At 53.0% G+C, this 13,598-nt stretch overlaps 1 protein-coding gene across 2 annotated transcripts; it reads left to right on the forward strand.

Moving 5' to 3' along the window:
• The first annotated feature begins 109 nt into the window (after nt 1-109).
• Ngb (neuroglobin) lies at nt 110-10,958 on the forward strand. 2 transcript variants are annotated; one of them, XM_050152504.1, is made up of 4 exons: nt 110-4,256; nt 5,600-5,711; nt 6,288-6,407; nt 10,213-10,958. In XM_050152504.1, exons 1-4 carry the CDS (start codon nt 4,168-4,170, stop codon nt 10,276-10,278), a joined length of 387 nt encoding a protein of 128 aa, XP_050008461.1. In that variant the 5' UTR covers nt 110-4,167; the 3' UTR covers nt 10,279-10,958. The 2 variants fall into 2 exon arrangements, with proteins under 2 accessions (XP_050008461.1, XP_050008460.1); XM_050152503.1 differs by lacking the exon at nt 10,213-10,958 and adding an exon at nt 7,586-8,660.
• The last annotated feature ends 2,640 nt before the right edge of the window (nt 10,959-13,598 follow it).

Below are 13,598 nucleotides of genomic sequence, written 5' to 3' on the forward strand. Positions count from 1 at the left end.
TGTGACTTGTCCTTGAGAAGATGTTTAGATGGCAAGTCCCACATGGTATCTCATGGCTGGGGCCATTCTCATTCCAGCTGAGGCTCTGGCTTAAAGCCAGGGAAATGTGGGCCTTCCTGAGTACTTGCTTACTTGGGAGACAGTGGCTCTTGTTTCCATTCCTTAAGCTAAAGCCAATAAGAAGCTGAGCCTACTTTTTCTTGTTTAGCTTCTCCAGACAGGATAGAAAGAAATAAGGGAACCATTTTCCCCCTAATTCTGAGATAGCTATCTGTGTGGCCCAGTGTGATAGCAAATTCCTATTCCAGTCAACGGAGGGCCCCATCCTAACATGGCCTTGTGTTGAGAGTGCCAGCTCTAAAGGATCCACGCTGCCCTGCAGGGCACGATACCGAAAACCTGACTGGGATGTTGCAGAAATGAAGAAATAACAGATGCACATACAGAAAAGCTGGGGCATGTGAGTTATGATGGAGATGCACCAGTGTGTTTATTGCTCACAACATGGGAAGAGTTAGCTACTCTCAGTCAGGGCTCGGTAAGGGGCAGTCTCTGCGTCCTGAAGGAAGTAGCTGGGGGCCACGCCTTCTGTGTGCTCTGTCAACATTCCCACAGGCACCAGAGGAAGACTGCCAATCCCCTTGGGTCTGAGGCACTGAGGTCCTTTTCGATAATACACATTCACTCAGGACTTCATCTGCACCTTCTGCATTCATTCAGGGTTTCCTCCACTCCCCTAGAATATACAGAAGGTGACAGCTGACATTATTGGACTTATAAGGTCAGAGTTGAAGGGATTAGTGCCTCTATGAAACTGGGAGTCTTCTGGATTACCTAACCCCTAAGGACCATAAGGCAGGAGGCAGGCTGGGGAGGAAGATAGGTCATTCCCATCACTCTGGAGGTAGCATCTGGAAGATGCCAGGGATAGGCAAATCAGAAAGGAACCAATTTGTCTGAGTGACAATAGCTTAGGAAACATCTGGTTTGGGGCTTTTTGTTTTTTGAGACAGGGTTTCTCGGTGTAGCCCTAGTTGTCCTGGAACTTGCTCTGTAGACCAGACTGACCTCAAATTTAGAGCTTGGCCTACCTCAGCCTCCCGAGTACTGGGATTAAATACATGTGCCACCCCACCAACCAGTTAACACCATTTTAATACATGTGACATTTAGTCCTCCTGAAGGCCCAGGGAAGCCACCGTCCTTGTTGCCGTTGTACCCATGAGAGATTGTATTACTCATCTAAAGATCCATATTTAGAAAATATGAGGCAGGACTTGGTGCAAAAGGGGGTCTTTAAAGCCGTAGCCTGGTTCTGGACTGGAAGGACATGCCTAGAGTACCCCCGTAGCCCTGGACACTGAAATGAGGCTAGGCACAGCTTGTGGGTATTGTAGTTGAGTCTGATAATTTGCACATTCTGCATAATGTACTAAGATCCAGGCTTTCTGGGTTCCCCCAGTGGAGGTAAATATTTTATAGCAGGTTTCCTGTGGGGGCAAAACTAAACCCTAGCTTATAGTATTTGCCATTTTCCGTGGTGCAAATGCTGCCCGTGTGGCCATTTCAAGGTACCAACTTGATGTCAGTGAGCAAGAAGTTGGGAAGAGGTGCATAGTCAGCTTTATGATCTAGCCCTGCACTGACTCAGACCCAGTAACCTCGGCTCAGTCTGAATTATGGGCATGCTAACTTCCTTGCCTCCTATTTCCTTACTGTGAGGTAAGGGTATAATAAAGAGCATCTCCTTCACAGGGTCACAGGGCTGTTGGGAGGTTACAGCTAATGGGCACAGTGTCTGGACACATGCCCAGTCTGCTAGTCCTTTAAGGACATTAATGACACATTGACAGCCCTGACTAGAAAACACTTGAACTCTCCTAGATTGTGACAGGGAGGAGAAATCTCTCCAGCCCCTTAAAGTAGAGTTCAGACCATCTGTGGTGGGGATACCTCACCCTGACTGCTTAGACTATACCGGATCCTGGGGCCTCTCCAAGGGGAGCAGAGATTAGAGCCCACTTAGTCCTTCTGTCACTCTGGCTCCGGGAAGACAAGAGGAACTGTGGGCTTGGGTGCTGGTCGCTCCACGTAGGGCATAAGTCCATTACTCCCATCAACTCTTCAGCTCTCAGAGGCAGTTAAGAGAAAAAGCAGCAAGGGCTCTGAGTGAGGACTTCCAGGAAGTAGATAGAGGTTGAGTGGAGTGGAGGGTGCAGACCGGCCAGGTGGGTTGCTTGGGGTCTCCTGAACTCTTTGGGACATGGGCTGTTTGCCAGGCTGCCCTAAAGCCTTGCTCTCCTGCTCCAGTCCAGGGGCCCAGAGATAAACAGAGATGGAGAAAAGTGGGATAGGTGTCCCTAAACGTTAATCTTAGGAGCTTGGGTGGGGCAGGATAGACGGGCCACCAGAAGAGGTTCTAGAAGGGCTTCAGTCTGTTCATAACTGAAGACCAAGGACACTGGTTTGAGTCCATGCAACAAGACTCTAGAGACCTTCCCACTCAAACCCTTACAGAACATGAGGATGCAGAGGCGACAATGGAAGATAAGGGGGTGTGCTGTCCAATGCCTGAGCCAGTGGAACTGGGCTGGGGCCAAAGAACTTCCATGCTTGAAAGAACAGTACTAACTGACCGGTGGCCAGCTGCAGACCCTGAGTGACAAGCACAGGACTTACCTGAGCCCCTTTTAGAAAATCGTATTCATTTATGTGTCTTCCTCAGGAACTCCGACTAATAGTTTAAGACAGGCTCTCAGTGAACCTGGAACTCACTGAACTGGCTAGCTAGCCGCAGAAACCCTAGTCTTCCACCTTCTCGGTGCCAGTGTTACAGTCACTAGGCCCCGGCTCTGCGTGTGTGTTATGTGTCTGGTTTTCTCCCCTTTTGAGACAGTGTCCCCCTACATAGCCCTGGATGCTCTACAACTCCAAGCTGGCCTCCAACTCACAGAGACCCACCTACCTCTGTCTCCCCAGTGCTGGGATAATAGGATAATAGGCACGTGCTGTCACTCCCAGTTGTTTTTGTTGTTTGTTTTTTTAATCTGAGTGCTGGGGTGTGAACTCAGGGTTTCACACTCGAAGAGCAAGTATGCCCACTGAACCATTTCCCAAGCCCCTGATTTCTTTGTTGTTTTTGTTTTGGAGGGTTTGGGGGGTTTGTTCATTGTTTTTTCACTGTTGTTTTTTGTCCTGATTTTCAGTAGGTCACAGGATGACAGAGCGTGGCTTTAACTCTGTGCATTTCTAGTTATTTCTGTCCTGACCCAGCAGGCCTGAGACTGAAGCCTACAGTTAGCTTACTTAGTTACTTAGCCTACAGATAGCTGTAGCTTGGGCTCTTTTCCTTGCAAATGCCCCACTCAGACCCAGGGCTTGAGCAGAGGACAGACAGACAGACCAATTTCATCAAATTGGGTCCTGTTAGCTGGACTCAGGGATTGTGAGCAGAAAGCACGGGCCCCGGGGATGGCAAGTCCAAGAGTTTTCCTGTGGGGAACTAGAACTCACTTTGAACGCTGTGCTCCTGGGCTCTTCCTCAGAAATAGGAAGTGATTATTAGCGGATGGGTGTGAGGCAATCAATCTCTGAAGCCCAGGCTGACTTCACCCTCTCTGACTTCACCCTCTCATCTTCCTGCTCCTCCGGCCTCTCAGTGCTCAGATTACGTGCACAGTGCTCAGATTACGTGCACGTGCCTCTAGGCCAGCCCAGATAAGTAGTAGCTCTGCTAGTTTTCAAGAGTGAAACAAGCCCTGAGGTTCAGCAATTTCTGTTAGGCTCTGAAGCCTGGACATTTCCCAGGCCTCGGGTCGTCCCTGCCTAAGGCGGGTACGGAGGGAGTGCACAAGTCTCTCTAAGCCAGAGGGGGTGGGAACCACCATAGCTTTAAAGGGCGGTTCTCTGGGAGCTTCGGGGCACAGGGCGCAACTGCTCCAGCAGGGTCCCCCCCGGAAGCGCCAGCGGGTGCGCATCCTCTCGGCTGGACCAGCGAAGCGGTTGCTGAGCCCCGCCGGATTAAGGCACTGGGCCTGGAGACCCCCCTTCCCTCTTCCCCCGCTCCCCCCGCGTCGCTCCGGAGATGGCGCTGCACGTGCGGTGACTGCGCCCAAGCCCTGAGGGTCCCATTCCTGCGTCCCGCTTCTCTCCTCTCTCGGGGAAAGCATGGAGCGCCCAGAGCTGGAGCTGATCAGGCAGAGCTGGCGGGCGGTGAGCCACAGTCCTTTGGAACATGGCACTGTCCTGTTCTCCAGGTGAGCGCTGTCGGGCCCCAGGGTGCGAGTGGAGGGGTGACTGGCAGCAGTGGACTTGTCACGAGAGGAGCAGAAACGCCCCCCCCCCCCCCGCGCGCTCCTCTGCTTTGCAGTGGTGCTCCGGAGAGAGGGGTGTGTGCGTGGCGACAGGTGGTGCCGTCCCATCTGTTCTTCCCAGTTAACGGCTCCCACCTGAACTGATTGGGGACTGGTGGGGTCCCTTACCGGCACCCACCGACCGGGCAGGTGGATGCAGTGCCCCCTGCTCTACCCTGTGATATCCCAGTGGGTAGTGACTGCAGGGTCGCTCACAGCAGCTGGGCCAGCAGGAGGAGATGAGTGACCCGAAGGTCAGCTGGGGTGTGCAGGCACCTAGATAGGTGGGACAGACTCCCACGCCCATCCACCCCTCCTCGAGTGGAAGGAGGCCACGTTGTTCTGGCCCAGGCGAGCTCATGCCCAGTCACCAGCAAGATGAACCCTTCTGAGGAAAACACAGGCTTGGAACCAGAGAAGCTCCAGAAGACGGGTGACAGGCATCCACTCTCACCACCTGGAAGAGAGGGAGAGGGTGGGTGGGCCTCCACAGGAGGATGTTTGGTTTTCGGCGTCACCTCGGGCTCTGCCAACAGCACAGGGCCACACTCCCTCTCTCATCGCAGATCCCTAGGCCCGTCCAAAACCTCGGAACAAGACTTTTGCAAAACCTCTCGCAGATGAAAAGGGAGTAAATTCAGTTACACACACACACACACACACAGTGACATAAAAATGCAAGCTCTCCCCAGTGAGGCTGTGCTAACTGTATTTTTTCAAACTCTCCTCACCCCTCCCCCAACTCCCCATCCCCTCATCCCGCTACTCTGGTACCCACTATGGCTTTACTGTGTGACTTAGGCAGCTTGCTTAGCCTCTCTGAACTTGTTTCTGCCTCTGAACCCACTACTTAAAAGAATGGGAGATACACAACTCCAGTTAGCTAATAATGCGTAGCGCTCAGTGTACAAGGCTGTGTCCTTCATGTCATCTCGCAGCTAAGCCTCCTCATATCTGAGGACACTGGGAAGTTTTGATCCAAAAGGGAAATTTCCTCCTAGAATTTTGGTTTGAGATTTCTGCTTGTCCCAAACTCAGCCCCTCAGTTGTCTAGGGAGGAGCTGTGGTCGGCCAGGTAATGTGAGGGGCTGGGGACACAGTGTCCTCTGGAGGGTGCCCAGAAGAGGGATGCGGGGATGCTGACTAAGCTGGAGTGCCTCGTTAGGAATGCACTGCGTCCTCCTTCTGAGCTGCCAGAGTATGCTCCATTGCTGCTCGCTGCCCATGACACTGCCCCCAACCCACAGGCTCTTCACCCTGGAACCGGACCTGCTGCCTCTCTTCCAGTACAACGGCCACCAGTTCTCCAGCCCCGAGGACTGTCTCTCTTCCCCAGAATTCCTGGACCACATTAGGAAGGTGAGGGGTGCGGAGCCACGAGGTCTCAGATCTGTAGAACATTGTCTTGGTAGGGAAGAAGGGAATTGGGATGTGGAAAAACAGCCTTAACACACACACACACACACACACACACACACACACACACACACACACACACACCCATTCCTGTCTCTCTGGATTGGACCCAGCCTCCTCCCCCATTCTGTCCTCAAGCCAACTGGCCCCAGCCTGGTACGTTGCTCTAAGTCTTGTCCTCTGGCTCCCATGGATGGTATCACTGGATCTTGATCAATTGGAGCCACCTGCCTATGAAAACTAGGCTGGGCTCATAATCACCACTGCACCTCAGTTCGCCCTGTCCTAGGCAGGCAGTATTGTGTTCTGCACGTAGTTGCGGGTTTTGAAATCCTCAAAACAGAATTTTGGTCATCGAGCTGCCGCATACCGAGTACTTGCTGTCTGCAGACTTTGGCCGCCTGTCACCTCGGCTCCTGGGCAACAGCATTCGAAAAGCCTCCTTGGTTGAGAAGTCTGGGCTCTAGGCTGTGGTGGGAAGGCGGTAGGATTGTGTTGGGCCCTCTGTATCCCTCACAGGTGATGCTGGTGATTGATGCTGCAGTGACCAATGTGGAGGACCTGTCTTCTCTGGAGGAGTACCTGGCCGGCTTGGGCAAGAAGCACCGGGCTGTGGGAGTGAGGCTCGGCTCCTTCTCGGTGGGTAGTGGGGTACTTTCTTGCTCCAGAGCTGCAGGCCAGAGCTGGGAGGCCCCTCTCTCCCAGCCACCCCCCACCAAAATCCACTGCTCCTCCTCCACATCGCCACTTCCTCAGATGACCAGAAATAGAGGCTTGCTTTAGTGACTTGCCCGCTATGTGACTGACACCGACCCAACCCCTCAGAGCCTGAGTTCTCTTTAATTCGGCTTCTTTAAGAAGGCCTGGAGGCCCTTGGCATCGGTTGATTAGATCATCTTCCTATAGGTATCACACCACCTCCAGAGTCCTCCCTTAAAGCAGTTTCTGAGTCCTGTGGCTAGACTTAATTCGTCCTCTGGAGTCTGGTTGGAGTCCCCTCTGTGCTGGGTCCAGCTTCACTGGGGCTAGGATGTCTAAGGGAACCTGTGAGCTTTTAAACCTCCCTCATGCTAGCTAAATCTCAGCCAAGGAGGACCGCTACCAGGAAACCAAGCCTCAGTGGGCAAGCGCTTATAAAACCTCTGCTGGCACCACTGCCACCAACGTCCCACTAGCCAGAGCCAGTCACAAGGGGTGATCTTAATTGCCTTTCCATCTGGGCATTTTCACAGTGCCTGATCCTTAGGAGAGATTCAGAAATCCATGTGGGATAAATAAACCTCATTTTGTTGCTGGATAAGGCACACTGTGCGCAGCTGCCGTGATGAGAGAGCTTTCGCAGAACCTGGGGTTTTGTTCTCCGTTTTATTCGTGAAACAGCTGAGACTCTCAGGGATGGGGAAACTGCGCCGGGCCATCCAGGCCATGAGTGCTGGTCAGAATGTGAACTCTCGCCTACCTGACTGCGTAATAAAGGCTTTTTAATCTCACGGCCGCCTTGCAGGTGGGGAAACTATGATCTGCAGGTGCTGGCATAGTTGAGTCTGAGCGGTTTCCAGGCCCCTCTCATGGGGTGGTTGCAAAGACAGGAGTGAGAGGAATGCTGTATCCGCCAAACATCCTCACATCTCGAGGGAAAGGTGGGCACAGGGTGATGCTCAAGGTTACACTCGGGACCTGCTTGGGAAGTGTGAGCCCTGTGTGGAAGAGAAGAAAAGCCTGTGTACCCTTTCTGGCCCAGGGCTTCAGCTTTCTCCCCTGTAAATGGAGCGACGCTTTCCCGCTTTCCCGTGACTAAGTATGGCTTGCTTCCGCAGACAGTGGGTGAGTCCTTGCTCTACATGCTGGAGAAGTGCCTGGGTCCTGACTTCACACCGGCCACAAAGGCTGCCTGGAGCCACCTCTACGGAGCTGTGGTGCAAGCCATGAGCCGAGGCTTGGACAGGGAGTGAGAGAAGAGCCAGCGTCCTCACCTTCTTGTCTGTCTGTTGATCTGTCGATAGTAGCCTCAGCCCCTCCCCCAGGGCTTCCCTGCACCTTGGCCTCTGTCCCCTTGGCCATCCTAGAGAGGTGATGGGAGAGGACTCTGTCTCAGTTCCTGGTCAACTGCAGAGAGGTGGGGTTTTCCCTCCAGAGGGGCCTTCAGGCTCCCCTCCTCCCCATAGGTGCACCCCTGCATGCCTGGTTAGCTCTCCCCATGAGACAAAAACAGTTTGGGTAGTAAAGTGGCATGGGAGTTCTTCTCAGAGAAGCCTCAGCCACGGTGACGGTAAAGTGACTAGGCTTCTAGAACCTTCTACCCGTCTGCTCAGTCTCTCCGATGCTTTCCTGCCAGGCTGTCCAGGCTGTTTACTTTCCAAAAATGAAGAGAAGGACCAGCTTCAGTGTGGCTGGGGATCTCAGGCAAGAGGAGCAGGGAAGATGGTGTTCTTCCGTGGCAGTGGCCCCAGGTCTCAGCTGCTCAGATGTCCCATATAAAACTTCCTGTGCCCTTGGTTCAGCGTTTCTGGTAGAAGCACCCCAGTGTTCCTTCTGGGGGCGGGGACCAAGCTGGCCAGACAGAACTGAGAGGCTAGTCGGGCAAGGAGGAGTGACCTCATCCCACATGGCCCTGAGCTGCAGGACTCTTCCTGCCACGCTAGTCCAGCAGGGCTGAATCTTGTCTCCCCACCCTCTTCTGCTCTCTCTGCTTCCTCCAGCTGTGGGCGCCTAACTCTGTGTTTAACCCTTGAGGGGAATGTGTGCCTGGGCAGGGAAGCAGGGGAGAATACAGTGGGAAAGGCCTTTGTTCCTGTCCCCAGTCATCCACACTTTCTTGCTCTATGTCACGGTTCTGTAAGCTCACAAGAAATAAACATGTTCTGTGTGCTGACCCCCCATGCCTGGTCTTTCTGTGGGCCTTGACTTGTGCCAGATGGGGCTACAGAGTCCTGGGGCTCAGATCAGGATTGGGGTGCTGGGGTCGGCAGGACCAAGGCCTGAGCAGGTGGAATAGGAAGAGGTCTGGGAAGAGAAGGCCAGAGGCAGTGGTGGTGGTGGAGCTGTCGTGGTTCTTGGGTTTAGATTGGCTATGAGGCCACCAAATCCAGTTCTCTTCTCTGGGCACACACTTGAACCAGCTTCCCTGAAACAGATGGGACAGGGGACAGTTCTAACAGTAGCCTGTGTGGATACTGGGGACACTTCCACACGTGCTACGCCCATCTCCAGGTGTCCCCATGCTCAGTCATTCACCGGTTTAAAGTAGAGTTCACAGTGGCCTTGAAGACCCTGTGCTGAGCACGCGAGTGAAAAGACCCTGTCTCTCAGTTGCCGCTTAGTGGAGGCGTCCCACCCCCAGCATTGCCCATTTAGAGCTCAGTTTGGAAGTGATATAACCTTCTCTAGTATTTGTGCTTGGGGAGGGAGTGGTTTGTATTTGAGTGGGACAGTTTTGAATGCTTGCTGCCTAGCTTGTGACAACAATTTTGAAGACTGTGGGACCTTTAGAAGGTGGGATCTGGTTGGTCAAAGTAGGCACTAAGGGTGCCTCGAAAGTGGGTCCCTGGTTCTGGTCCCACCCTTCCTGGTCCACCAGGAACTCTGCCATGTCCTCCTGCTGTGATGGCCTGAGATCCTCTGAAACCACGAGACGGAATGATATTTCCTCCTATGTTGTTTCTGTCAAGCACTTTTCCCAAGTAACACAAAGATAAATAAGTCACATATGACACACAGCGTGCTTATTCCTCAAGGGAACGAGCCCACGGGCCTGGGGTCGGGGACACTTCGGAACCTAATGGAAGAGCACAGCATGAAAAGTAAGCATTGCATGAGCAGGTGGCTTGGTTCTCCCAGAGGCTCCAGGACTGCAGCTGACCTGGGCACAGAGAATGTCTTAGGGCAACTGTCCTGTTCTGGGGCTCCTCCTTCTCAGTACAGACAGGGAGCAGCTGGTGCCAGCTGGGTGTGCCTGCTGTCAGCTGGGCAGTCTTCTCTGCTCAGCTCCAGTGGCAGGGCTTGGGGAGCTGCAGGGGGGCTGCAGACATTGATCTAGGTATCCTGCTGGAAATCCTGTCCCCACTGTTGCACAGAAAGCATTTTCCCCCAGGCCAGCGGACTGCAGTGGTCCAGGATCTTGTCCCCTCCCAACCTGTCCTCCCCGTGTGACCTAATGACAGTTAGGACTCGGTTATCTATGCCGGTCTAATGATGCCCACTCGGGTGACCAGGACGAACTGGCTTAGCAGAGTCAAACAGTCTTCTCTATTGCAGGATATCTGATCGGACTGTGAAACTCCGAGACAGTGTTAATAAAATTAACCTTGGATCAGGGCGTGGAGCCGGTGACCAGCTGACAGGAATTAGCCACAGAGAGGATGGAGGAGCCAGGAATAGGGATAGGGATAGAGGCACAGGACGGTGTAGGAAGAGACTTAAGAGATTCATGGTCTTTTTGTTTCAGGACACGTGGAGAGATGCTTCTCCTACTGGGTCTCCAGTTGGTTGCTTCTCGGCTTCTCTGACCTAGCAGGTTTTCACCCCAACAGCTGACTCCTGAATCTTTATTGGTAACTAGAACATTAGAGAGTTAGTTAAAACCTACATTTGGTGACCTTCGCCAGGCCTTGGTCTGAGTGGTGGTGTGTTCATGTGGGGCCATGGGGCACAGAGAGTAGTTAAAATATCAGTAGATTCAGGCGTGACCACTAAGCTGAGGAGAAAACAACACTCCTCTGACGCACGTCTTGAGCCAGCACACATAGGTGCTTGACCTCAAATACACTACGCTTCCATGTCTGTGTCTGTGAAAGAATGCCCCTCCTCCTCCCTCTCTCATTCCCACTCCTTTCCATTTCTTGGTTAGCAAAATTCTTCAAAAGAGTAGCCTTCTGGCTACTGTGGTCATTTCCAAACTTTATAAGCGAATGGAAACTTAACCACAGCCAGATTTTGTCCCGCCTCTCTGCTCTGATTAAAGCCACCTTCCGTCTTGTCCAGCTCAGGGGTCATTCTTAGCCTTTCTCTGGCTGTTCTGCTCAGCAGCACTTAGAGTTGATCAGTCCTTAATGTTTAAACTTATTATGAAAAGACACTACCAGCTGCAAAAATCCAGGGAGTCCCGAGGCCGCATGGACTCCCATCTAGCACCACCTCAAGGCTGGCCCTTCCTTGCTTTCTCTTTGCTAGAGAAACGACTAAGCTAGCAGGGGGTGGCGCTAGAGCATCCCTGTTTGGATTCCAGCTCCCCTAGTGTCTCAGAATCGTCTGTCTGCATCTGGTCCATGCTTTGCATTTGGTTAAGTCTTTCAAGTCTTTCCATCTGTACCGGCTCCTCCCTCTCTTTCTTTTCCATTGTCTCATGGGAGAAACCAGGTCATCTGTTGATGGTATGACCAGCATCCTCCACTTGGCCGATGTTTCATGGTTCTCTGTCATAGTTCTGTCATGAGTGGTGAGCCCTTTGTCTTCCTCCCTCCTCACTGAGCCCCTCTTTTTCTTCAGGTCCTCATCACAGCCCCTCCCACGGCCTTGCAGACTCTTCTCTGGGCTTCCTCCTCGACCTTGCTTTCTCTCTTCGCAGTCTTGGCCAGTGCCTTAAACATCATCCTAAATGACCCTAAGATTTAAAGGTCCCCAGCCTAACTTCTATATCAGTCAGTCATATCTCAAATGTAGCATGACCAGATGCACCATGTCCCAGGCATCCCCTTCCCAGACTTCTCTGCCTCCTGTATTACTATCACCGAGTTGTTCTGGCTAAGATCTTAGCGTTATCCTGGCTTCTGGATTGCTCCCTGACCCACCTCTCTCCACACAAGACTCTTTGGCCCCTGTGACAGCATGCTACTCCACTTTTGTCTTCATTCTCTGCCCCATCCTAACTGAGTGACTACATCCCATCTCACAGAGTCCCAGTTGGAATTTCTGCTCCCCGCTGGCCATGGTATTCACCTCAGTGTATGAGGGTGTCCTTGGTTACTGGGGCTGGAAGGGGGAAGGAGGAAGAGCTGTTCCATGGGTACAGAGGCCCCCCCACTTGAGAGGTTGGGTACAGAGGCCCCCCCACTTAAGAGGTGGAAAGCTGCAAAGGTGACTGGGGGTGACGATTGTACATTATAACAAGTATTTAACAGTTGCTTAACTACATACTTAAAAATGATTATGATAGCAGGGGATGGTGGTCCACACGTCACCCTAGAGCTCAGAAGACCGAAGAGTTTATGAAACCCATCTGGGCTATAGAGCCAGACTCAATTAAAAAAAAATGTGTGTATCTTATAATCTGAAAAAAAAAAGAAAGAAAGAAAATGAGACAATCATGTCACCCTCTGTTGGGAATCCCCTGGTAGCTGCCTACACCCCCAGAGGAAAGCCCGGAGTCCTAGCGGAGTCCCACCATCGGAACTTGCCTTGCCCTTTCCCTGCTAGCTCTGCTTTGGTTTCCTTGCTACTCTCTGAGCCTGGCACTGATTCTCCTAGACCCTCCTCTCTTCCTGCACCCCATCCCCGGGAGCTCCTCCTGAATCGCAGCGAGCAGACTTGCCCTCCCGTCTTCCCTCCTCTCATCTTGTTCTGTTCTTTCTTCGCAGCACTTAGCCCTGCCTGGCATCCCATTATGTAACGGGGTTGTTTATTGTGCTTGGAACCCTCTCTTGCCTAGGAATGGGCAGGCTGTCATGAAAACCACTCTGGGCTATGTTTAGAGAAGAGAGAAGAGGCTATTCCTTAAACAGTTGCTGAAATTGACAAAGTAGAAGGGATGTGGCTCTCGGGACCAAATAACAGCCGCATTTATTGTCGCATTAGATCTGTGTGACAGGATTTGGACCTGTCTCTCGTTCTAGCCTGGGCTGATGCGGGTGAGGTCTGCAAGAGTGTGTGGGGCCTGAGGAGGGAATTGTTCTCCCCTGTGCCTGCTAGACTCAGCTCGGGGGGGGGGGGGGACCAGATTTCTGTAACAGAGGGGACCAGGTACCACCCCAGAGACTGTGGGCCATCTAGGAGACTCCTACTTGGCACTGGAACAGAGGCTTGGGTGATGACGGAGAGCAGGCTGTCAAGGCCGAGAGGCTGGCAGATGTTCAGAATCTGTTTCTGCTGGGCAGAGCTGGGAGCTTGTCTTCTTGGAAGCCAGGCTCCCTCAGGTCCCAGGGCCTCCCACTGAGTGACCTAGAAGCCTGCAGCTGGGCCAGCAAGGCTGTTCCTCAGGACAGACCAAGGTTGCCATCCCGGAGACAGCAGTGGTAGGGTGGCCAAGAGCTTTTTCCTATCTGTTCTGACCAGAGGCCTCCAGGGAGCGTTGGAGGGAACCTCAGGTCTTCTGCTCCTCCCAGGCTGGTGGTGCCCAGGATGGCACTTGGTTGGGTGCAACATTGCCCTGTGGACACAGTCCAGTGACTGGCATTCTGGGCATCAAGCCTCACTCTTGCCTTCTTCCTAGTCCCACCCCCAGTCCTCCTGGCCTGCTAAGCAAGGGGATCCACTCCCCACCCCCTGTTCCGAGCATGCCGCCACATTGGGCCACAGAGCATCTGCCTCCAGCCTTCCTTCTGGTCTTTTTGCGTCCATCTGAGCAATAGCCCCTGAGAGGGTGCTAGAATCAAGGGATGGCCCATGTCTGCAAGATGGAGGCTGGTTGCCCTCAAGGAGACCCCTGAGGGATGACTGGCACAATAGGAGGCCATGGGTTCTAGGCCCCTCTCTTGCAACAGCGCAAGCCTGCTAAGCAACGAGAAGACCCTGCCCCTTCTGCCTTTCTCGACACCCCCCCTCTCCTGAAGCAGCTTGTAAATCATGGAAAACCCTGTTTGGAGGGGAGAGGTGACAAGAGAAGGGGGCCTAGCCTCA

This window comes from Alexandromys fortis, unplaced genomic scaffold (genome assembly GCF_014885135.2).
Source record: "Alexandromys fortis isolate MF-2015 unplaced genomic scaffold, M_Fortis_MF-2015_v1.1 scaffold_47, whole genome shotgun sequence".
NCBI lineage: Eukaryota > Metazoa > Chordata > Mammalia > Rodentia > Cricetidae > Alexandromys > Alexandromys fortis.